This window comes from Ovis aries, chromosome 26 (assembly GCF_016772045.2).
Source record: "Ovis aries strain OAR_USU_Benz2616 breed Rambouillet chromosome 26, ARS-UI_Ramb_v3.0, whole genome shotgun sequence".
NCBI classification, from domain to species: Eukaryota; Metazoa; Chordata; class Mammalia; order Artiodactyla; family Bovidae; genus Ovis; species Ovis aries.
This window is the reverse complement of record NC_056079.1, coordinates 37,907,741-37,933,396: the sequence shown is the minus strand read 5'-3', so window position 1 is coordinate 37,933,396 and position 25,656 is coordinate 37,907,741. Positions and strand designations below refer to the sequence as shown.

General features: G+C 42.9%; 1 protein-coding gene and 1 pseudogene across 9 annotated transcripts in view; one reads left to right on the top strand and one right to left on the bottom strand.

The window, feature by feature from the left end:
• PSD3 (pleckstrin and Sec7 domain containing 3) overlaps positions 1-25,656 on the bottom strand; it is a 590,582-nt gene that overhangs the window by 349,087 nt on the left and 215,839 nt on the right. For 6 of the 9 annotated variants that reach the window (XM_042241260.2, XM_060407086.1, XM_042241264.2 and 3 more), the window contains one exon: positions 3,035-3,143. The exons of the other annotated variants lie outside the window; for them this stretch is intronic. In XM_042241260.2, the coding sequence (XP_042097194.1) occupies positions 3,035-3,143 (109 nt within the window). The remainder of the gene's footprint in view (positions 1-3,034; positions 3,144-25,656) is intronic. 9 annotated transcript variants of the gene reach the window in all.
• LOC121818109 (U6 spliceosomal RNA) lies at positions 23,918-23,981 on the top strand (annotated as a pseudogene).

Below are 25,656 nucleotides of genomic sequence, written 5' to 3'. Positions count from 1 at the left end.
AGCCACAGCATAAAGGATGTCACGTGTAGCCCAAAGCCTCTCAGCAATCATCAACTCTGGAGTCGCCCTTGAAAAGCTCATGAAGTCGCGACAGCTCCCAGAAAGCAGCAAGGAACAGACACCAGAGAAGCAAGATCAACTCTCTTCTTTCACTATATTGATAAACAGATCACAGAATCCAGATCTTAGTTCCCAGCCAAGGGACTCCTCCCACTGTTCACACGTTCCCCCATACCCCATCCAACACCCTAAACTCTTGTCACAGATGCAAAACCCCTGCAATAAGCAACACTGTGCAAACCGTCTTAAACTGTCTTCTCTGGACCCTCCCACCCTCACCCCATGTGAACTCCCAGCTGACTGACAAAGCCTAAGCCTCCTGTCCTAGCGTAGGGACACTTCCCTCGGGCCTCACTGGGGTCCTGGACCAACAGACCGCCCCTGACCTGGCTGAGTCATTACCGGCGACCACCTGACTGATACTGGGGATGCATTCAGCAGGCGCTGTCAGCGTTTCCGTTTCCCCAGCAGGCTGCTTCTGCAGCACTTAGACAGTTTCAGCCACTTATTTAATCCACTTGGAAAAACAAAAACAAGTGGGAAAAGGTATGCCTATCAAGCAAATGAAATCGCTGTCTCGTTCTGTCTACTACCTCTCCCCATGGTCTTTTTTCAATAATTTTTTATTTGTGTGTGCTCTGGGTTGCCACTGCTGCAAGCAGGGGCTCCTCTCTGGCTGTGCTGCACAGCCTTCTTGCTGCAGGGCCTTCTCTCGTTGCAGAGCTTGGGCTCGGGGTGGGGGGGGGGGGCGTGGGCTTCAGTAGTTGCAGCATGTAAGTTCAGTAGTTGTGGCGCACAGGCTTAGCAACTCTGCAGCCCGTGGGATCTTCCCAGACCAGAGACGGAAGCCATGTCCCATGCACTGGCAGGTAGAGTCTCAACCACTAGACCACCAGGGAAGTCCCCCTGTGGTCTTTAGAGTTTGGGCCATGTTTCAGTGATAGATGAATGGTCAATATAAAGAAACTTCAAGAGTATTCTTGAAGTGATAAAAATGTGCCATTTCTTTCTGAAGATTTTTAAAAGTACTTTTCAAAAGTCAACATAAACTTGCCTCTTATACCCCTACTACAATAAGCAACAATTTGTGCTGCCCCTTCCAATTTCCAGATCAATTATCTGGATTTATCTCTCTAAAATAGTACTTGGCACTTTGTCTCTGCATACCAAAATGAAATGCAAACTCTTCACTCTCCATGATTCTGCCCCTCTCTAAATGGTTATTTTTCTAAATCTCTCTCTCACTGACAAGCTTTGCAAACCAACCTGGCCAGTTTCCTCCCTATGCTGCAAACAATCTGTGTTTTCTGTCACCACACCCTTCACATCATTCCCCCAGTCTGAAATGCCCTCCCCCAAACCTCAATTAACCAGAATACTAGTCATTCTTGGAGAACAGTGCAGCTTCTACCTATTCCATGAAGCCTTCACCAGCACAGCTGAAGTGATCACTGCCTTGCTCTGACCAAAGAATTAGCCTCCAGGAGGCAAGGACTGTCTTCTATTTCTCTGCACCCTGACAGTGCCCAACACAGGTGACTAGCACATAAGAAGTGTTCATTACATAGATTTGTTTAATAAATGCATGCACACTAATACCCCTGCAAAATAACATCACACTAGAAACTAACAATACCAACCATTTTTACCAAGGCAAAGAAGGAACAGAAGGTTTAAAATGTCATTTTGATTCACCTGTGGTAAACTGGGAAAACTACTCAAAACCTATGAGTAACAAAGACCCAAACTCACCCACAAGTAAGTCAAAGGACTATGTAGAGCTCTGACATTACTTCTATATAGTAAAGTAAAAATCATGTTTTATCAAAGTTAAAAAGAAAAAAAGTTTAGTCAGCACAAAATCACAAAGTTAAGGCTATGCCAAAAAGGAGATTTAAACAGTGTTGGGGTGATCACAATCAGTATTTCCCATCTGGAGAAATAATGAATAAATGATTAAGTATCCCAAACCTCAAGCTTAGAACAGTATTTATGCTACATAATAAAAGCAGAATATTTTAATAATTTAGCTGTTTAAGACTTCCAACTACTGAAATATCTAAGAAATATTCATTATTAAGGTAAAAGGAATTATTAATATACACTGCATTCTTGCTATCCCCAGATATTATGGAGCCCATTATATAATCTTATCTAACATATGAGTCAAAAGGAACAGCTATCATTTGACTTCTTCAACTGAACCATAGCTACATTAGGTCAGATTCCCTGTCTACCCAAAACAGAAATCAGTATCAGACAGTGATGGAGCTGAGGAGAGTAAGGACTGTACTTTCTCTAAACATCAGCTTCAAAGGTCAGGAATATCATTATGATCACAATAAATAATAATGGCAGCAAACACTCATAAAGCATTTATTACATGTCAAGCACGGTTCTGAGACCTTTACGTACATCAATCTACTTAATCCTCAGAAGGATTCTGAGATATGTCTCACTATAATCCCATTTGACAGTTGAGAAAACTGAGGCACACTATAATCCCATTTGACAGTTGAGAAAACTGAGGCACACTATAATCCCATTTGACAGTTGAGAAAATGGAGGCAAAAAGAGCTTAGACAACTCACTCAGGGCCATGCATCTCCTAAGTTATAGGCTAGGTTCACACTGAAGAAGTCGAGCTCAAGAGCCCAGGGTCTTAACTGCACGCAGCACCCCTTCCCTGCCTCGCTCCCAGGACTAATACCTCCCATCGAGGATTGAGTGAGCACCTCTCCATCTCCACAACTGCCTTCCCACTTCCATGAAACCTGTTTGCTTTCATTATTCATCAAATAATTCTACATCTTTCCAAGCATAGAATTCACAAACACAGGACTCGATTCTAGGAGCCTGTGGTAGGTAATCTCAAGTCACTCCTTGGTTTGAAGAATTCTCAGCTTCTGAGATTTGAAATTTTAATATCTCTTCCTATCTGTTACCTGAAAGAGGAAGGCAGGGAAACACTTACTAGTATCTGGAGTTTTCTCTTCAGATCTGCCAAATAAAAATTCATATTTGGCCTTGGCAACACTCTGGGAATGTGCTGACGCATTGTTAACCCAAACAAATGTCTCTGCCTGTAAAATCAGAGCAAAACAAAGACATCATTAAAAATACATCATACAAAATACATCACAAAGCAAATCAACCAACAAGAGAATGGTTATGACAGACCCACTGGATAGAATACTATATGGCCGTTAAAAATGAAACATGAAAAAACATAACAGGATATAAATTAGAATACAAGCAAGGTTACAACCATATAAAAAGAGAAACATACAAACATCTATAGGGGAACAAGAGAAACTTGTAAAGTCTGGGCTTGATTGGGAGGGCACAATTATGGTAGAATTTTTTAAAATTAAGTATATGTTCTTAATAACTTTTTTGCAATGAGAAAACTATCTTTTATTTTTAGGCACATCATTTTCCAAACGATTATCATCACCCACAGCCCATAGCAGGAATATTTCTATGAATGGGTTCTGCTAAAGTATGTCAACAAAAAGTAATCTTTCCCCAAAAGCAACCACATTTGGGTCTTTTTTGCCTAAATTTAGGCAAACAGGAGTCCTAAGCATCCCACTTACATTTGTTATTCTAAATTTAAGCATCTGTCCCCGTGTTCTCTGGAATCCTAAATGTCCCTCATTTGAAAGAAAACTACAAGGTGACTGAAAGTGGTTCACACCATGATTCTCAGTTCCCATTACTCTCTTCCTGGCTGCTTTAAGCAGCTGCCAAAACTCGTGAGAGCCTCCTTTCTCTGGTCTAGAATTAATGAAAAATAAGTAATAAGGTAGCAATTTCAAAACACAAAGAAATGAGACTGAGGCCAACCAGGGAATCATCTTTCTGCCTCTTCACTCTGAACTCAAAAATTAACCAGGATACAGATATTATCACACTTGACCTCTGTCTTCTAATTCTGAGACATCTTCCTTCTCACGTCCGAGCAGCAACTGACCACTCACTTTAGGAGAGAGGAGCATGAAGAGTTTTATCAGAAACCAGGCAGCTATTTCAAAGAGGAGAGTTTCACGATGTCTGTTTTATCTTTTGTAGCAGAAATGATTGACAGCAATGAGGAGGCCCATGGCTAGGTTAGGAATATCTCCTCACCCTCTGCGGGAAGATACCCTGGAGGAGGAAATGGCAATCCACTCCAGTATTCTTCTCGGAGAATCCCATGGAAAAAGGAGCCTGGCGAGCTACAGTCCATTGGATCAAAAAGAGTTGGACACAGCTGAGTGACTTAGCACGCACCTTCACCCTCTGCAGACAGGTTCAGTGGACAGCTGTCCTTGAATACCAATATCAAAGACCTTCTTGAACAGTTTCAAGATAGCGGTTTCTTAAAATAGCTCTAGCAGTTTCTTAAAATAGCTCTATAATCACTTAATGTTTGCAACATGTAAAATTATTCTTTCTGGAAAAGGTGTACACTCCTCTTGGAGTTGCATGTTTTATAACCACAGGCTGTTAATTATCCTTTTCCCCAGTGGGCAGGCAATATTAACTTTTTGATGTGTTCAGGGAGCTTCAGGCTGATAAAAGGAGGAACCTGGTGGCCTAATTTAGGCAAGGTGGTTAGAAAAGGCTCACTGAGGAACGAATACCTGCAGATACGAGAAGGATGAGAGCTGGGAAAGGACAGAAACATACATGTAGGCAGAGGGAGGGTCACACACAATGGCCTCGAAGTATGACAGCACCAGGTTACCCCAACAACTGAGGGAGACCAATGTCGTCACAGAACAGTGGGTTCACGTGCAAGCGGAGAGATGGACCAGGGAACAGCATAGGAGGAAGAAACACTGAAGAGGAGGCAGGGGCCAAAACCACAGGATGTGCAGGCCAAGGAAAGGCTTGAAAGGAAGTCACTGGAAGGTTTTAAACCTATGGTGGTTCATTAACATTTCCAAAAGATCATTCATTTACACTTTAAAAAAATTATATGGTTCTTATAAAGGAAATTTTTCCATCACTTTGCCAACAAACATTCGTATAGTCAAAGCTATGGCTTTTCCAGTAGTCGTGTATGGATATGAGAGATGGACCATAAAGACGGCTGGATGCTAAAGAATTGATCTAGCACTCTGGTGCTAGAGAACACTCTTGAGAGTCCCTTGGACTGCAGGGAGATCAAACCAGTCAACCCTAAAGGAAATCAACTCTGAATATTCATTGGAAAGACTGATGCTGAAGCTGAAGCTCCAATACTTTGGCACCTGATGTGAAGAGTCAACTCATTGGAAAAGACCCTGATTCTCAGAAATATTGAAGGCAGGAGGAGAAGGGGGTGACAGAGGATGAGATGGTTGGATGGCATCACTGACTCAGTGGACATGAGTTTGAACAAACTCTGGGAGATAGTGAAGGACAGGGAAGCCTGGCATGCTGCAGTCCATGGGGTCACAAAGAGCTGGACACGACTGAACGACTGAACAACAAATAAGGGAAGTAGACTGGAGTAAGTCAAGAGGAATCAGAGATACCAGTTGGAAGTATAAACTAGAATTTGCGAAAGCTTCAGGCCAGATGATGGCAAGGGAACAGAAGCAGATAAATGCGGAACATGTTTTGTAGGAAGAACCTATGTGAACTTTCCAATAAATCGGGTTTAAGGAATAAGACAAAGGAAGAAACCAAGCGCAGCCGTAAGGGCTAACATTGACTAACCACTCGCCCCAGGCCAGATTGCTCCCATGTAGAACATGAGGCATCTCACGTAATGCGCAGGTCGGTCCTGCTGGATGGGCACTCTGCCATCCCAGCCTCACAGGCACAGAAAGGGAGGCCACGAGTGGATAAGTCACGTGTCCAAGGTGGCACAGCTGGTAAACTGTGGATCCCAGATTCAGATCCTGAATCTAGAACCCGTGGCCCAGGGAATGACACCTAGGAATCCGGCTTGAGCAGCTGGGTGGTGTGTTAGAACGGGGGAGACTGGAGAAGATACACTATCAATAGCTTGGATTTGGGCCTAGGTACCTCAGGAAAACAACAGAGAATAAGATTTTTAATACTCCATTACTTAGGAAAAGAATCTGTAAAAGAATGGATATGTAGGGACTTCCCTCGGGTCCAGTGGCTGGGATTCTGTGCTTTCACTGCCGAGGGCCTGGGTTTATTTCCTGGTCAGGGAACTACGATCCCACAAGCTATGCACTGCAGCAAAAAAAAAAAAAAAAAAAAAATGTATATATGTATAACTGAATCACTTTGCTGTACACCTGAAACACACAACATTATAAATCAACCATCAGTTCAGTTCAGTCGCTCAGTCATGTCGGACTCTTTGCAACCCCATGAATCGCAGCACACCAGGCCTCCCTGTCCATCACCAACTCCCGGAGTTCACTCAGACTCATGTCCATCGAGTCGGTGATGCCATCCAGCCATCTCATCCTCTGTCATCCCCTTTTCCTCCTGCTCCCAATCCCTCTCAGCATCAGAGTCTTTTCCAATGAGTCAACTCTTCACATGAGGTGGCCAAAGTACTGGAGTTTCAGCTTTAGCATCAGTCCTTCCAAAAGAACACCCAGGGCTGATCTCCTTTAGGATGGACTGGGTGTATCTCCTTGAAGTCCAAGGGACTCTCAAGAGTCTTCTCCAACACCACAGTTCAAAAGCATCAAATCTTCGGCGCTCAGCTTTCTTCACAGTCCAACTCTCACATCCATACATGACTACAGGAAAAACCATAGCCTTGACTAGACGGACCTTTGTTGGCAAAGTAACGTCTCTGCTTTTGAATATGCTATCTAGGTTGGTCATAACTTTCCTTTCAAGGAGTAAGCGTCTTTTAATTTCATGGCTGCAGTCACCATCTGCAGTGATTTTGGAGCCCCAAAAAATAAAGTCTGACATTGTTTCCACTGTTTCCCCATCTATTTGCCATGAAGCGATGGGACCAGATGTCATGATCTTCGTTTTCTGAATGTTGAGCTTTAAGCCAACTTTTTCACGCTCCTCTTTTACTTTCATCAAGAGGCTTTTGAGTTCCTCTTCCCTATCTGCCATAAGGGTGGTGTCATCTGCATATCTGAGGTTATTGATATTTCTCCTGGCAATCTTGATTCCAGCTTGTGCTTCTTCCAGCCCAGTGTTTCTCATGAAGTACTCTGCATAGAAGTTAAATAAGCAGGGTGACAATATACAGCCTTGATGTCCTCCTTTTCCTACTTGGAACCAGTCTGTTGTTCCATGTCCAGTTCTAACTGTTGCTTCCTGACCTGCATATAGGTTTCTCAAGAGGCAGGTCAGGTGGTCTGTATTTCCATCTCTTTCAGAATTTTCCACAGTTTATTGTGACCCACATAGTCAAAGGCTTTGGCATAGTCAATAAAGCAGAAATAAATGTTTTTCTGGAACTCTCTTGCTTTTTCAATGATCCAGCAGATGTTGGCAATTTGATCTCTGATTCCTCTGCCTTTTCTAAAACCAGCTTGAACATCAGGGAGTTCATGGTTCATGTATTGCTGAAGCCTGGCTTGGAGAATTTTGAGCATTACTTTACTAGCATGTGAGATGAGTGCAATCGTGCAGTAGTTGGAGCATTCTTTGGCATTGCCTTTCTTTGGGATTGGAATGAAAACGGACCTTTTCCAGTCCTGTGGCCACTGCTGAGTTTTCCAAATTGGCTGGCATATTGGGTGCAACACTTTCACAGCATCATCTTTCAGGATTTGAAATAGCTCAACTGGAATTCCATCACCTCCACTTGCTTTGTTCATAGTGATGCTTTCTAAGGCCCACTTGACTTCACATAGCAGGATGTCTGGCTCTAGGTGAGTGATCACACCATCGTGATTATCTGGGTCATGAAGATCTTTTTTGTACAGTTCTTCCATGTATTCTTGCCACCTCTTCTTAATATCTTCTGCTTCTGTTAGGTCCATACCATTTCTGTCCTTTATCGAGCCCATCTTTGCTGAAACATTCCCTTGGTATCTCTAATTTTCTTGAAGAGATCTCAGGTCTTTCCCATTCTGTTGTTTCCCTCTATTTCTTTGCATTGATCACTGAGGAAGGCTTTCTTATCTCTTCTTGCTATTCTTTGGAACTCTGCATTCAAATACTTATATCTTTCCTTTTCTCCTTTGCTTTTCGCTTCTCTTCTTTTCACAGCTATTTGTAAGGCCTCCCCAGACAGCAATTTTGCTTTTGGAAGTCAAGAAACACCTGGAGTAACAGACAAATTTGGCCTTGGAGTACGGAATGAAGCAGGGCAAAGGCTAATAGAGTTTTGCCAACAGAACACACTGGTCATAGCAAACACCCTCTTCCAACAACAAAAGAAAAGACTCTATACATGGACATCACTAGATGGTCAACACCGAAATCAGATTGATTATATTCTTTGCAGCCAAAGACGGAGAAGCTCTATACAGTCAGCAAAAACAAGACCAGGAGCTGACTATGGCTCAGATCATGAGCTCCTTATTGCCAAATTCATACTTAAATTGAAGAAAGTAAGGAAAACCACTAGACTATTCAGGTATAACGTAAATCAAATCCCTTATGATTATGCAGTAGAAGTGAGAAATAGATTTTAGGGACTAGATCTGACAGAGTGTCTGATGAACTATGGATGGAGATTCGTGACATTGTACAGGAGACAAGGATCAAGACCATCCCCATGGAAAAGAAATGCAAAAAAAAAAAAAAATCAACCATATCCTAATATAAAATTAAAATTAAATTTTAATATTTTTCAATTAAATCAAACCTTAAAATGCTGATTTTTGCATCAGCAGAAATGCACATCAAAACCACAATGAGATGTCACCTCACACCTGTCAAAATGGCCTTCATCATCAAAAGGAATACAAATAATGTCAGTAAGGATGTCAAGAAAAGGGAAACTGCCTACCCTGTTGATAAGGAAAAAAAAGTAAAACAGAACTCCATTACTGTGGTGCTACAAAGTAGGAAGAGATGCCACTGATGAAGCACCAGTTGTAAGAAATTCCAGGAAGGTAAGTTTCTGACACAGCTTCTCTACCAAAAGCCTGGGAACTATTCTCCAAAGAGATGTTCCTCTCGCGCAACATGCTTAACCTCAGTTCCAGTGTTTTTCATTCTTTGCTGTATATATGAACTGCCTGGGAATCTTGTTAAAATAGAGATCAGCAGGTCTGCGATGGGGCCTGAGACTGCATTCCTAGAAAGTTCCCAGAAAATGCTGACACCACTGGTCCTCAGGGCGAACTTGTGCTAAAGCCTGGAGGTGACGTGGTGTTCAAAGCACACTCAGACGCTCACAGAAGAGAAAGACCTGTTAAAAGGATGCTCTAACCAGGGCTCCCCCCTAGCTAAGCACAACATACTCTGACAATTGTGGGGAACCCCAGAACCCAGCATTCCCCTGACCTGCCCATTGAAGCAAAACGTGCTCGGCTTACACGAGCTATTCTTAAAGCCGCATGCCCCACTGACATACCCTGCTCCCACGTCCAGGGTTACAAATATTCACCCACCTACTTCTACAACAACTTCTGCAGGTCAAAAAAGCTGAAATATTCAGCACTAATTTTTCTTCTGTTTTACTAACTGAATAATATACATTCTTTATCACAGCCATTTTAGAAACATAAATGTTATTAGGATATGAAATAACATTAAGTAAACAGACTGTCAGCTGATCTAGGCTTGAATCCCAAGTGAGACTGCCACCCAATCACATTAACGTTCAGTCTTGGACTTCAGCTCCCCTATTGATAAACCGAGTTATTCCAATGCATCTCTAAGGCCCCTTCTATTTTGGAAACACAATGATTCTTCACATTTCTGAACCACCTTCACAGACGTTTTATTAAGAGGAATAACACAAATCTTTGCCTTGTGATCCAGTCACAATGATGTGGTCACCAAAACATGCCCTACCTACATTTAAAGTTAGCAGTCCACCTTTAATTGGACAGGACAAAAAAAAAACAAAAACAAAAAAAAAACTCAACCTTATGTTTTGCACAGCTTTTCAAATTTACAAACAATTTTCACCTAATATCATCCAAGTCTCAAGATGTTGCTGATGATAATTACCCACTTCAGATACAAGAGAAACGCTGTGCCGTGCTTAGTCGCTCAGTCATGTCCGACTCTTTTCGACCGCAGGGACTGTAGGCCACCAGGCTCCTCAGTCCAGGCTAGAATACTGGAATGGGTGGCCATTTCCTCCCCCAGGGGACCTTCCCAACCCAAGGACCAAACTTGCACACTGGCAAGAAGATTCTTTACTACTGAGCCACCTGGGAAGCCCATGTTTATTTCTGTATCTAATTAAAAAACCATGAGTTCACACGGACATGTTTGTGATAAGTATATCTCTGATGCTTTCACTTACAAATGAGTTACTAATGAAATAATCAAAGACTTAATGAGTAATTGCTGTTCCACCTATATGGCCCTCTGTTAAACTGAAGTTCACTCAAACATACTTTGCTCTCCCACTATAATTAAGAAGGTTGTATAGCCTGAAAGACAAAAGCAAAATCACCCATTCCTTCAGCCTGCCAGGCTATACAGCGAGAGATTCGAATCCCGTCACATGCAGCATTTTTCCCTTTAAAAATATATTTGACGTGTCCCTATACAAAAGCCAGTGGAAAAAACACCAGTGTTTGAGAGGAAGTAATTGCCCAAATAATCTGCAATTCCCTACAACTAGCTCCTCCTCCCGTGATAAGCTAATGGGATAGATATTCCAAAAGCCAGGAAAGGTAACCAAAGGAAAGTGGGACGGGCAGACTCTCAAGAGCAGAAAGAGGCCAGAAACAATTGAGACAACAGAATCTTCTAAAGGTTAGACTGCAAGGAAATCCAATCAGTCCATCCTAAAGGACATCAGTCCTGAATATTCAATGGAAGGACTGATGTTGAAACTGAAACTCCAATACTCCAGTACTGATGTGAAGAGCTGACTCATTGGAAAAGACCCCATTGCTGGGAAAGATGGAAGGCGGGAGGAGAAGGGGATGACAGAGGATGAGATAGCTGGATGGCATCACTGACTCAATGGACATGAATTTGAGTAAACTCTGGGAGTTGGTGATGGACAGGGGGACCTGGCGTGCTGCAGGCCACGAGGTCGCAGAGTCGGACATGACTGAGCGACTGAACTGAACTGAACTGAAAGGTTAGAAAGAGCATGCAAACCAGAAGCCAAAGCAGGCATGGACCACCAGGCTAAGAAAAAGACTGAGGGGGTGCAGGGAGCAGGACTCACCTCATCACCAGGCAGACTTGCTGTCAGCCTGCTTTAACTGTGTGAGTGCAGAGGGAAGAGCTGAATCCACGGCCCGTTTAAAAGCCCCTGGAGGCCCATTCTCATTTTCCCACCACCTGCTGCCCACCTACTCAGCTGTCTTCCTGAAAGCACACTCCCCTGGGAAGGGCAGGGCCAGAGGGAGAGGAGACTCCAGCACAGAGACGCAGAGTCCCCACCCTGCCTGCCACTAAAACTGAAGGCAGAGGGAAGGGTATGTGAGCAAGGCGTTGGCCAACACAAAGGACTCTTCCCTGGATCATCTGTATCTTTGGGCCCCATCTTACAGTTGTCTTCTAACCAAATGGAAAGACTACCTGCCCCTTCTAGGAACTGAGCCTGCCCTGGCTTATTCACAATATAGTATGACTTATTACAAATGGGAACAGTGCCTTTTTTTTTTTTTAATGTGATGTAGAAAGTCAGGGGCTAAGAAACTAGGACAATAAACCTTCCTTTGTAACACAGTCTCCATAAAACTAAAATAAGACACAGGGATCAAGTTTTCTTGACTGCTTCTTCACAAAGGCACCAAGTAACGAAGGTGTTGAAGAACTTCAAAGAAAGAATTTAAAAGAAAACCAGCAATCAACCATTCCATGTTCACAACACACCCTCTGCCTTTCCCACCATGTTGTAATCAGTAATGACAGAGGGCGAGACCCTTGATGGCAAGTGTGCGGACCCAGGGATAGACGTCTACCTTTTGCCTTTCTCTTTGCCCTGCTGACTCCCACCTACCTTCCTCGGGCTCTGGATCTGATAGTCTTTAAAACTAGCAAATAAAACGGACAACATAAAGGTCCAGGTTTTAAAAAGAAAAACACATGTTAAGCCTCAGAACACATGTTCTTACTTGCTACAGGTCTCACCTTCCATACGTTGACAGTAAGTCAGGATTCAGGCTAGGTAAGAAGAGGGAAAGCTGGAAAGCCACAGAAAACTTTGAAAGTCAGCCCAGCACAATCGGGACCCCTGGGAGGAAATCAACCAGACTCTGAATAGTCAACCAGCACTCACAAATGCTCCTCTGCGGACTCAAGAGCACACAGCGGAGGAAGGCTCGGTACTGAGAACAATCACAGCAGGGAGCAAAGCCGTCAGAGACTACAGGCTCACGGCGAGTGTTCGTAAGTATTTTTGCTGAGTCTTTATAAACTCAGCAACCTCAAAAAAGCCCTGAAACCTTGGCAGAAGTAACCACAAATTGCATAAATGAAAACAAAGTATCAGCCTCGTTACCAAAACTAAGTTTCACAAACATGGGGCTATCTTCAGTTATTCCAAATTTTCCACTAACTTCTGAGATGAAATTAAATTCGCTCTAATCTTTTAAAAACGTGTCATTTGGCACTTTGACGAGATGGAAAAATAGGTGCTAACTGTGAATTCAGGGTAGGCATCATGAAAAAGTAAGTATTTTCTCACCTGGTTTGCTATAGCTTTATTTCCCTAAAGTAGAAAGTCACCCCTGGATGGTGGCTATGTATTTTAGGGGAAAATGTAATACCTAGAACTGGGTCTTGCAATAAGCATGGTAAAGACTGTTCTTGATTAAGGTAAGAAAACCAACCATAACTTTCTTCTCAAAAAAGGTATGTGAGCAATCAGATACATCAGTTTCTATACACCAAGCATAAGTTATTTACCCAATAAATACATTTATATCTGTATGTATATAGAAAATCACTGCATGTATGGAGAAAAAAGTGCCTCTGGGCAAATACAAACCTTCTGAAAGTCAAAAATCTGGCCTGTAATTTAAGTTTAATGAGCACATGAAATATTAGGAATAATAGTCTTTATTGTAGGCTAATAATATATTCATTGCATTAATTTCTACAAGAAAATATATGGTCCACCAAAATCTTACCAAAGTAAACCATCTCCAAGTATGGGCCCCTCCTAAAAGACACTGAATGATCACGCGTTTGACATCACAGAGAAGATTAGAAGAGTCATGTCATCCCCGTGGGAAGCACCTGGCTCTGCCTGCAGGACATAAAGCTTGACCAGATGACACAAGCGTCTCCTGCCTGGTGTTAGCAGATGCCCACTGTGAAGAAATGCACACCCGCTGCGGTCAAAGGATCTACAAAGTGCGTATCTGTCTGGCCAAGGAAAAGAACACCAAAGATAACACAGAATTAAGTCCTAAAAACAGACACTGAACAAAAATTCCAAGTCCAATTTCAGATAAATAATACTAGTTATTCAATCATCCTAAAGAAATTTTTCTTTTTAAAATGATACAGAAAAGTGAAACACATCATGTAGGTTCCTAATAGCCCTGTTAATTACCAGTAGAGGCATTTTTCAGTGTCCTGACTAGGAATTTGCCCCATTTTCCAGACTGCTCAGCATCCTAGATTCAGGCAAGTCTGACGGATAGTCAACAGGTAAAAGGCCCAAACTGACAAGGGGACCTGGATTTTTATTTCAGAAGCTCTCCACTCTTTAAACTTAAACACTGTCAGGATACCCACACTATCCGTAACACTAACCAAAATGTGCTCATCTTATATTTTTTTAAGTTAGTTTTTACAAAGATAAACTGTTCATCATAAGCGAACATGACTGAGCTTCTCGGAGACACCTACTTATGTAAACATGACAAAGTAAACAATTTCCTCCAGGACTTTAGGACTTTTAGGTCCCATTAGGTCAGTTACCTCTTCAGGGACATGGAGCTGCACGCAGTACCTGGACAGAGTCCATCGGGGTGATGGCTCGCTCACAGGAGCCAGGGGTGTGAGAACTGTCTAGTCTGATTCACACTCGAGAGACAGAGCACGGAGGAGGACACTCTCTAGAGCAGCACTTCTGCAGGCCCAGGGGCGCCTGCAACACAGTCCCCGGGGTGCTTGTGGACACAACGCAGGCTGCGGAACGCCTCAGGCCTCTGGTCACACTCCTGAAGGGGCGCAGGGGAAGCGGACTTTGTACCTAATGCCCCCAGCGGATGCTCAGGTGTGCGGAAGTGTGAGAGCTACTGTTCCGGAGCTCGGTGGGGTATACAAGTGAACCCTCAAAAAGACCAAGGAACAGCAGGACAGCCAACAGCAAGGAACAGAGCGCATCCCTCTCAGGCCGCCTCTACCACCCCTACGACACAAACCACAAGCACAGAATACCTGGGGAAAGGCACTCGGAGGCTCCCTGGCTTGTCGTGGGCATTTTACAACTGATGTTAAAGCTGTTGGTTTACCAGTGGTTTTAAACTTGCCTAGTGGCTGAGAACAATAAAGTCATAACATTGCTTTCGGACCCAAGTAACGCAAGGAATACAGCGTGGGTAAACTCTCCTGCTGCACTCAACAGGCCAAGCCATCCTCATGAACACTGGACGCTCAACAGACAGCTCGTGAGCTGCAGAATAGTGAGTGAATGCAAACTGCCTTTGTTCCTGTTCTTAGGCACAGAACGCTGGAGAATAAATGATTCACCAAAGGTTTCTGCACTTTGTAGTTTTAAAGACATTCACCCTTCTCCCCACCCACCCACCCACCCACGTATCCCAGTCTGATCACCAGAGCTTCTGAAGATTAGAGGCTTGTTCTATTTTTACACCTATAATTGGAATATAAAATTAATGTGATAAGCGGTATTTTTTATGCTGAGTTCGAATAATATTTAGTGCTTTATTATTATGAAGACTTAGTTTTAAGAATGCTTGTTTGGGCTTGCTGGAAACCTAGGAACTGACTTGTTTCTGTGGAAAAAAAAAAAGCAGAGTTCCAGATAATTACAAACTTGAAATTCACATAGAAAAGTCAGAGATTACCTACCTATTCTATTTACCGACACGTTCACCTGAGGCCGATAGCTCACACCAATTTATGAACAAAGATTACTGATGTGACCGATTACAGATCCCTAATTTTGCTGAGAATAATCATTTTCTGTATAAGAAAAAATTAATTAAAAACATAAGGAGTGATCGTATTAATACTTCCTTTATTTGGAACACCATAATCCAGCAAACACGTATTCAAAAGACAGAAAGTAGATTTTTCAGAATGGTCAAAGACAAATAGAAAAAACAGGCAGAAGACAAAAACAGCCTTTTTAAGAAATACATATTTTTAAATGATCAATATATTAAACGATGTTGAACAAACCAGTGAAATACCAATTTTTAAAATGTTACCAAACTTTACCCATCATAATGGAAAAGGTTAAAATATGTGACAATAAGATAATTTTCTCATGTAGAATCAACAGTAATTTATCTTTGGAAAAGATAAAGGAAGATAACAGTGAAGCACTTAGAAATGTCTGGAACATTTTAAGTGTCCAAGAGATGTCAGTTGCCGCTGTTAACATTATCATTATTACTGTATTACTACATTATTTCTGTACTGCTTGGTTTACACCTCTCTTACTTGTTCAACTATAAGCCCGTGGAGCACAGGAATTAAGTGTGTTTGTTTTAATAACATAATTGTTATTCAGGGACATTGTTGATGTATTCTCATTTCAGTAATATATCCTACCATCTTGAATATGCAATAACAAAATTTATTAATTTATCAATTTCTCACTATTATACATAATATTGTAGTGATCAACTTTATACACATTTCTTTACATTCTTTTCTGATAATTATTTCAGGAAAATCTTCTAGAAGTAGAATTGGGGGTCAAAGGAGCTGTCTTCCAGGGAGCCTATACAAACAGTGTCGAGTCTGTGTGTCCAGTCATGTCTGAAATCCAAACCAGTTCTTGGCATATTTAGACACCGAGTCAATCAGATGAATGGAACTAAAGAGAGGAAGTTGAGAAAAATGACTTTTCTGGGAAATCGTTAGCATTTGAAGAAAGGCAGGCCACTGGGGAAGTGCAGAACATGTTTGGCTAGCCTGACTGCGGGACGAAAAGGGAGATTAAGGAGAATGAGGCAGATCAGAGATTCTCCCGCTGCGGCGGGCTTCCACACACGTGCGGGCCTTGCTGCAATCTAGTGCTGATGCCATGGTCCACGTAGGGGCTGAGAGTCGGCATTTCTAACACGCTCCCAGGTGATGCCGAAGCTGCTGGCCCACGGATTGTACTTCAGTAGGAAAGAAGCAGATGACACAGAGAGGAAGCTTAGCACTCAAGAGTTTCAAATGTCAAGCTGAGCAGTTTGGACTTTTGTATTCAATTATCTGATAGTCGGTTTTAAGTGGGGGGATATATTACAAGATTCTGAGCAAAAGAGATCTAATCAGCAGAGGATAATCAAGAGAGAAAAGTCCTGATGTCAGTTACCTACCAAGCCTTTCTTAGGAGATGGCCTGTTCTGTTCTGTCACTTTGATATTTTCTCAACTTTGGTTAACGTTCTATACGAACCTGAGGTGATTTTGGCCAAGTATCAGTGCTTCACATACATCCCTCTCTAGACTATTTTTTAATAATGGAAGACAATCAACAAATAAAAACAAAAGGACGAGGGTTTTGCTCTTCCCTGACCTCCCCACCCCTACCTTGTCTGGCCCACTCAGCAGAGGACATGCCTCTAAAGCTACTGATCACCGCTTTATCTCCGCTTCTGGTGGCAACCAAGGGGTCCTGTTTATAAAAATGGCACAGGAGTCACCAACAGCCAAGTCTCCCCCACCGTGTCCCCACTCCCAGACCACTCCAACTCCAGCTGCTTCAGTTGCAGCGAGAGAGGAGTGCCACTCAGTAAGAAACAATACGGAGCACGCATCGACCACCTCAACACGCCTAATCCTCCGAGCAAACAATGACTCAGGAAAGTAGGCTGACCGACTGCACACAAAGGAGAAATGACTCTAACCTAGGGAGACACAAAGGTAAGAAGAGCCTCAGCGGGGTCCAAATCCCTGAAAGCTCCTCCCACGCCAGCCCACCCATCTCTGCCCTCTGCACCCATCACGAGCATTGGGCCAGAAGCCAGCTCTTGCAGAATTTCTTTCCACTCCCTCACGACAGCCTGGGAACAGAAGGGGGTGGGGGCGGTGGGCTGTAAAGGAGAGACGGAATTGGGGAAGTAGGCTGAACTCAACATGGATCTCAACCACTGTGGGGGACATCCTCTCATCCTCACAGCAATACTTCAGAATACCCAGCAGTTTTCAAGGCTCCCACGAGGCTCTCGAGCAGGAAATCCCTGCCTGCCGAAGCTCATGAGATCACCCAGTTAATAATGAATGCACTGGCACGTGGGCACAGAATACAGCCAGCATGATTGAGAAACACAGCAACCTCTGCACTGGCAAAGAGTCTTAGGTCATGACCCGGGAGGGAAACTGCAGCTGTGCAGATGTGATTTACAAAAGGTTCTTCAGATATCAGAGTAATCATAAAATAAGGGAAATCATAAAACAACGGAAAGCTGTCCAATACAGACCAACTAACCTGAATAAAGACAAATTATGAACACACATCAGGAAATGCGCGTATACACTACGGATCACCGTTGATCACTAGCTGACAGTAAAATGCTCCTTCCGTGACGCCGCTAACATAACAGGGCTGTTACAGATGCAGGGTGCTAAGCCACTGTTATACTCTACGTATGTAACTAACACATTCAGTTAGATCCATATTAGAGTTCCAAGCCTAATTGAAAAGAATAATGAAGATGATTTAAGAAGCTGAAAATGAGACTTCTGGAGGGAGTAAAAGGACTTAGCAAATGCAAAAAAAATTCTGAGCGGTAATCGTACTCCTAAAGACTAAAAGTTAGAGAGAATACAGTACATATTAGCAGACATTTTACAGCTCCACTCAAAAATGGAAAAATTCAGCAAAAAAGGAACTTCAGCTAAACATGAAAGAGAACTCTCTAAGGGTAAGCATTGTTAATGAAGCAGTGACAGAAACAGAACTATCCTTTTTAATTAGTCAGCTTCTTTACATGGTGGTCAATACCATGGAACACCAACATAAGACAGAGAAGGTTACAATTTAAACTCTCTAAAGACAAAAACACAAAACAGAAGAGTCCTAAAAATTATATATATATGGACGGTATCTGTAGATATAAACCTTTATATCTACAGAGGTCTTTAAAATTGCCAGAAAGGCATTTTATTTGTCCTGGGTCAAACAGCATGATAAATCAGGTATCTGCCCCACAAAACTGTTTCTAAGTCCTAGTCAGTGGGGTACGGCCCCTCCACTCCCCTGAGCTCACGCCTTCAGGGCACTGGCGTGGCCCGCTTCCCTGAGGAACCATGTAAAACTGACAACACTGAGTTTCATTTCACAAACATTTTATATCAGCTTCGAAATGAAGATAGGTCACTTGCGATTCTTAAAACACCACCATACCTATCCGGAATTCCCTTTTAAAAACCCTCCAAGATTAAAAAAAACCTAGAAACCTTGGCTTTGCTTTCAAACTGGGAATCTATACAAGACATACAATAAAAGGGATGGAGGGGGTGGGAATGGGGATGAGGAATAGTGTTTTCATGGGAAAAAGTGGCAAGTCATATTGCTTAATGGATCCCTGAAGAGATGTCTTTTTTTTTTTTTTTAAACTGGGTGATACAGTTATTCCGGTCTGACTATCAAGTTGGTACTTGAACCATTCCACAGCATCCTAAAGTTCAGACACCTCTAAATGCTGAAGAACTTACTAGCCTAGACATCTTTTATTGGTTAAAAAGATTTAATAAAAAAATTTATTTATGACTGCAAGCTATGAGCCAGGCTAATAACTTTAAATGTCTTATCATCTTAACCCTCACAAACCCTTGCGTTCTATTGTCACTCCTGTCTCAAAGACAAGAAGACATGAAAGGGTTAAAGGCCACTGCAGGCAACCAGTGGAGCCAAGATCTGCATGACCTTTGAAAGAGCTATGCTTAGACACTGTATGTTTTCCCATACATTACAAACCACAGAGAGTTTGACCCCCAAAATTCTACATCTGAAACAAAAAAGTTCCTTCAAAGCTTTTCTTAGGAACATAACACATTCTCATGGGTCCCTAGTTTATGAACCTTAGTCGTGTTTTCTTATTATTTTACACATACCTGACCAGCAGCAAACAAAGGGCAAAGCATCAACAAGACAAACTCAGTTATCTTTTTTTTCAAAATTACTCAGAAAGGTAATTAAAGGCCATCAAAACATTTAAAAATCAGAATCAGTGACTAGTTCCTTACATTTATCTTGCCCAGGAATTTATAAGAAATAGGGGAAAAGCGAAACGAACGGGCAGTAGCAATATTCCAGGCATAAGTAATTTATTAACAGCACTCCAAATTAAATGGGATAGCAGTCGTTTGAAGGTTTTGCTTATAAAACATAAAGGCCACATCACTGCAATATGACGTGTACATGTCACTGGAAAGAGCAGGAGAGGTCAAGGTGCCCCATCAGAGGGGCCGCTCAGCCCAGGTATTCCATACCTGGACCGCCTACCTGCTGTCTCTGGGCGGATGCTGAGACCTGCTTCGGGCAAATTAGCCCCACTAAGTAGGCCTTCTTCATGTACAGAGGAAAGAAAGTTACAAAAAATATGGAACTTACACATTTCAGTACTTGCTACCAAAAAAAAGAAAAAATAGCTCATTGAGAAGATGGCACATATATGCACAGCTTCTACCTTATATGCCTGTATTTACAGGCAAAATAACTCAAAATGAGTTTAAGAAGTACTTTTCTTCCTCATCTTAAAAAAAATTTTCAATTGGAGGAGAAGGGCTCTAATGTGCTAGTTTCCGCCGTATATCAGCACACATCAGCCATAGGTATACATACGTCCTCTCCTTCTTGAAACTCCCTCCTGCCTCATCACACCCCTCTGGACTGTCACAGAGCACCAGATTTGAGCCCTGTGTTATACAGCAAATTCCACTGGATATCTACTTTACACACGGTAATTCACGTTTCCATCCACTCTCTCCATTCATCTCACCCTCCCCTTCCCCCACTGTGTCCGCAAGTCTGTCCTCTACGTCTGCATCTCCTGCACACGTGTGCGTGTGTGTGCGTGCGTGTGCAAACACGTGCACGCACACTCAGTCATTCAGACACGTCCAACACTTTTGTGACTCTTTGGACTATAGCCTACTAGGCTCCTTTGTCCATAGAATTTTCCAGGCCAGAATACTGGAGTGGGGTGCCATGCCCTCCTCCAGGGGATCTTCCCAACCCTGGGATCAAAGCCCCATCCCCCGTGTCTCCTGCAGTGCAGGCAGATTCTTCACCTGCTGAGCCATCTCCAATGCTGCCTTGTATACAGGTTCATCAGTACTATTTTTCTAGATTCTATATATATATATAGGGTTATATATATAGAATATATATATATATATATTCTAACCTAACCCTAACCCTAACCCTAACCCTATATATATATATGTATATATATATATATATATATATAGAATTGTGTCCTCTTTATATATCATGACTCTTTATACACATAAAGAGCCATGTCCAACTCTTTGCCACCCCACAGACTGCAGCACGCCAGGCTTCTCTGTCCATCACCAACTCCCAGAGCTTGCTCAAACTCATGTCCATCAAGTTGGTGATGCCATCCAACCATCTCATCCTCTGGCATCCCCTTCTCTTCCGGCCTTCAATCTTTCCCAGCATCAGGGTTTTTTCCAATGAGTCAATTCTTTGCATCAGGTGGCCAAAGGATTGGAGCTTCAGCTTACCATCAGTCCTTCCAAAGAATATTCAGGACTGATCTCCTTTAGGATGGACTGGTTGGATCGCCTTGCAGTCCAAGGGGCTCACAGGAGTCCTCTCAGCACCACAGTTCAAAAGCATCAGTTCTTCAGCACTCAGCTTTCTTTATAGTCCAACTCTCACATCCATACATGACCACTGGAAAAACCAAAGCTTTGACTAGACGGACCTTTCTATGCATTAATATAAGATATTTATTTTTCTCTTTCTGACTTACTTGTAAGAAACATTATTTTCTAATTCTAATTAATAACTCCTTTACACTGAACAAGACAGTGTTCTACTCCTTAAAACCTGAAGCACTTACTTTCTTACTTCAAGGGTTGGGTTGCCTCAGATCCAAGTCATAGCACAGGCTTCTCCTTAAAGCTACCTCATGAGCAACAAGCTACTCTTTAACTTCTCTAAGCAACGAGTCCCTTGATCTCCAAAGCTGCCCAAGTGTTGACTGGCTCAGAACTGGCTGTTTTTTTCCAAAGAGGCACAAAAGACTCCTGTGTCTATGATACTCCCAACTCCCTCAGTGCCAGAGGTCTCCATTTTACATCCAGGCCACCCTTTGGCTTATTTTGAAATGCAAAGAAAACATAACATTACAAAACGATGCCTATTTCTTCATTGGGCTACATAACATAACTATTATGATAATTAGTGTTGCTTGTAGGTCAGACTTTTTGCTTCAAAATATTTCTTTTAAATCCCAGCCCTAAAATGTTTAAAGCAGACCACTAAAAAGCAATTTGCATGACCAACTTATTCGTCACTGAAGCTCAGCTCATAAAAAGGTTCATTCATGTTAAAAAGCTATTTTTAAATGTGCTTAATTCACTGTGTAGAGTCCACTGACAATAAAGCATTATATTTCAGTGTACTTTTAAATGTTTAACATTATATTTCTCCCATCTCCTTTCCACCTCCCCCAATTCTGCCATCCTGAGTATCAACATTATTTTAAACTTTGCTGTTTTCTGTTACAGTAGCTTCATTCATTGGTCCTTCAGAAATACTGTCTTTCAAAACACTCCAACATCTGACTTTTAAACTCAGTTATGACAGTCAGGATTTACTTACCACATCCTGCCAAAGCCCAGGGGCAGCTTTTCCAACTGCAATCAGGCGACATCTACCTATGAGGAGGCGGCCATACCCTTCAGGAACCACCATCCCTACCGGGCCACTGACAGAACTGGGTCCTCAAGCTTTACTGGCAAGGCTGGGTCCTCTCCCGCTCTGCAGGGACAGCAAGCGGCATACCCCGTGACGAGAATGACCCTCCCACTGTCTGAATGACAACTTATTACCTATGGAGGGCACAGGAATAAACTACAGTTTAAAACACTGGGACCACCCATACAGCTACTGAGGGGCTCGCCAGGTGACGCTAGTGGTGAAGAGCCCAACTGCCGGAGCAGGTAGGCCTCAGAGACGTGGGTCCGGTTCCTGAGTCCAGAAGATCCCCTGGAGGAGGAAATGGCAACCCACTCCAGAGCTCTTGCCTGGAGAATCCCACGGACACAGGAGCCTGGCGGGCTGCAGTCCAGAGGGTGGCACAGTCTGACATGACTGAAGCGATTGAGCGCGCACACACACACAGTTACTGCAGAAACAGTCCCCACAAACAGACAGGAAGCTGCAAAATGCGGTAGGAGGTCTACAGGGAAAGCGTCCCTCCAACACGCAGCAGCCAAGCTCCCAGGTCGCTGGGTGGCAAGTTAAAACATGCGAAGCTGCAAGGCCTCCTCTGCGTTTCGACACATGGCCATCTGTGGCCTATAGATGGCCCTCGGGCTTAATACAGCACTGTGCTGTGTAGAGCAGAACGGAACAATGGAAGCTTGACGGCCAAAGAAGGGTTAAACTCCTGCGGACTGAACACTTGGTGTTCTCCACGCCCCTTTCTCTCCAAGAGGCTAATGCACCTTACTAGCATGATCTCACTAATCCTTACACCACCTGACGAGGGGAGGAGGCAGCAAGTATTTTAATCTTCTTTGTTAAAATGAGAAAAAAAGAAAAGTATACTGTGTAACCCTTCCCAGGATTACAGCCGGCACACAGTCCCACAGCCGGGAACCGCCGACGTGACTCTCCGTAGTGGCTGGAGTGCACGGGGTTGGTTACTTCAAAGGACACACCTCTCCCCAGGAGAACATGGGTTTCCCAAACAGGCAGCTACAGCCTATACATTTTCCAGACCACTGCCGTTCCACTTCTCACAAGGTGTTTACCCGCTCTCCTGGACTCTCAAACAAAGTAGTCTTTAAAGAGGCGCACTTCCTCAGACCGCTCAGCTTGCAGTTAGGCCCTAAAGCTGCTTCTCATCAGGGACTCCCCAGAGCCTCAGCGTGACTCAGCAGCGTGCCAAGGGGTACGCGTCGCCTCGACCAACAGGCACGTTTTCTTGGAGCTCCGATTGAACGGATGGTCACTTAAAACCTGATTTTTATGTTAAAATTGTTATATTTTTGGAAATAGAATACCAGATTGGCAAGAATTTCTTAAATGAGTCAAACAAGACACGCTGCCCTTACGAACACTGCTTGAGGGCTTCTCGGCAAGCAGGGCTGCGGGAGGGCTAGGAGGGTCCACTGGTATCTTGCTAATTGGGACAGTTCAGGAAGAATGTTTGAGAAACTCTGAAAAATAGAGCTGAGAGACTTCAAAAAAAAAAACTCTTCCAAATCTACCTGCCTGGCCTAAACATGCCAGGTGGATGGGAAGACATCTTTCCACAAAGGCTTTACTTGGCTTTCTTTTCACAGAGACTCAGATCTTCAGAGGAGAATTCCACCTCAGCCCTTCATAAAAGTATGTTAAGACTACCAGTGACGTGCGCTTACCCGCATTAAACCCAGACATTAAAAGCCACTTATTTGGTTCATTTAACAATTTTTAAAATGCCTAATGTGTGCTCGCTTCGGCAGCACATATACTAAAAATTGGAACGATACAGAGAAGATTAGCATGGCCCCATATTTTTAATAAACTCAAAATGGATTAAAGATCTAAATGTAAGATCAGAAACTATAAAACTCCTAGAGGAGAACATAGGCAAAACACTCTCAGACATAAATCACAGCAGGATCCTCTATGATCCACCTCCCAGAATTCTGAAATCAAAGCAAAATAAACAAATGGGATCTAATTAAAATTAAAAGCTTCTGCACAACAAAGGAAAATATAAGCAAGGTGAAAAGACAGCCTTCTGAATGGGAGAAAATAATAGCAAATGAAGCAACTGACAAACAACTAATCTCAAAAATATACAAGCAACTTCTGCAGCTCAACTCCAGAAAATAAACGACCCAATCAAAAAATGGGCCAAAGAACTAAATAGACATTTCTCCAAAGAAGACATACGGATGGCTAACAAACACATGAAAAGATGCTCAACATCACTCATTATTAGAGAAATGCAAATCAAAACCACAATGAGGTACCACTTCACACCAGTCAGAATGGCTGCGATCCAAAAATCTGCAAGCAATAAATGCTGGAGGGGTGTGGAAAGGAACCCTCCTACACTGTTGGTGGGAATGCAAACTAGTACAGCCACTATGGAGAACAGTGTGGAGATTCCTTAAAAATTGCAAATAGAACTACCTTATGACCCAGCAATCCCACTTCTGGGCATACACCGAGAAACCAGAATTGAAAGAGACACATGTACCCCAATGTTCATCGCAGCACTGTTTATAATAGCCAGGACATGGAAACAACCTAGATGTCCATCAGCAGATGAATGGATAAGAAAGCTGTGGTACATATACACAATGGAGTATTACTCAGCCGTTAAAAGAATTCATTTGAATCAGTTCTGATGAGATGGATGAAACTGGAGCCGATTATACAGAGTGAAGTAAGCCAGAAAGAAAACACCAATACAGTATACTAACACATATATATGGAATTTAGGAAGATGGCAATGACGACCCTGTATGCAAGACAGGGAAAGAGACACAGATGTGTATAACGGACTTTTGGACTCAGAGGGAGAGGAGAGGGTGGGATGATTTGGGAGAATGACATTCTAACATGCATACTATCATGTGAATTGAACCGCCAGTCTATGTCTGACGCAGGATGCAGCATGCTTGGGGCTGGTGCATGGGGATGACCAGAAAGATGTTATGGGGAGGGAGGTGGGAGGGGGTTCATGTTTGGGAATGCATGTAAGAATTAAAGATTTTAAAATTTAAAAAATAAAAACTAAAAATAAAAAATAAAAAATAAAATAAAATGCCTAATGTACACCAGGTTGAGCTGCCAAGGCCCTTGACTCCCAGGACCATGTTCTATTTCAAGTGGAAAGTTAGTAAATAAAGGAAAGGCAAATGACCACATACGCTGGTAGCAGTTAATTCCTTTACACCAACTAAAAACACCCACTAACTGCCGAACAGTCACACCATCAGGTTAGTAACCAAAGATGAAGGCACGTAAAAGGAACCTGAAAACGCAGAGTCAGGATTAGGTCTCGGGGCCACTCAGATGTTCCCTGAAGCGCTGGGGGAGCTGCTTCTCATATCCAAGAAGTTCAGCAGGAAGCTAGCGGACGATCTAAGCCTGAATCACCCACACTAAACTGAAAGCCCCTTTGAGGAACTAACAGAGCAAGTGTGACCTCGGGAGACATTCATCTGGGCT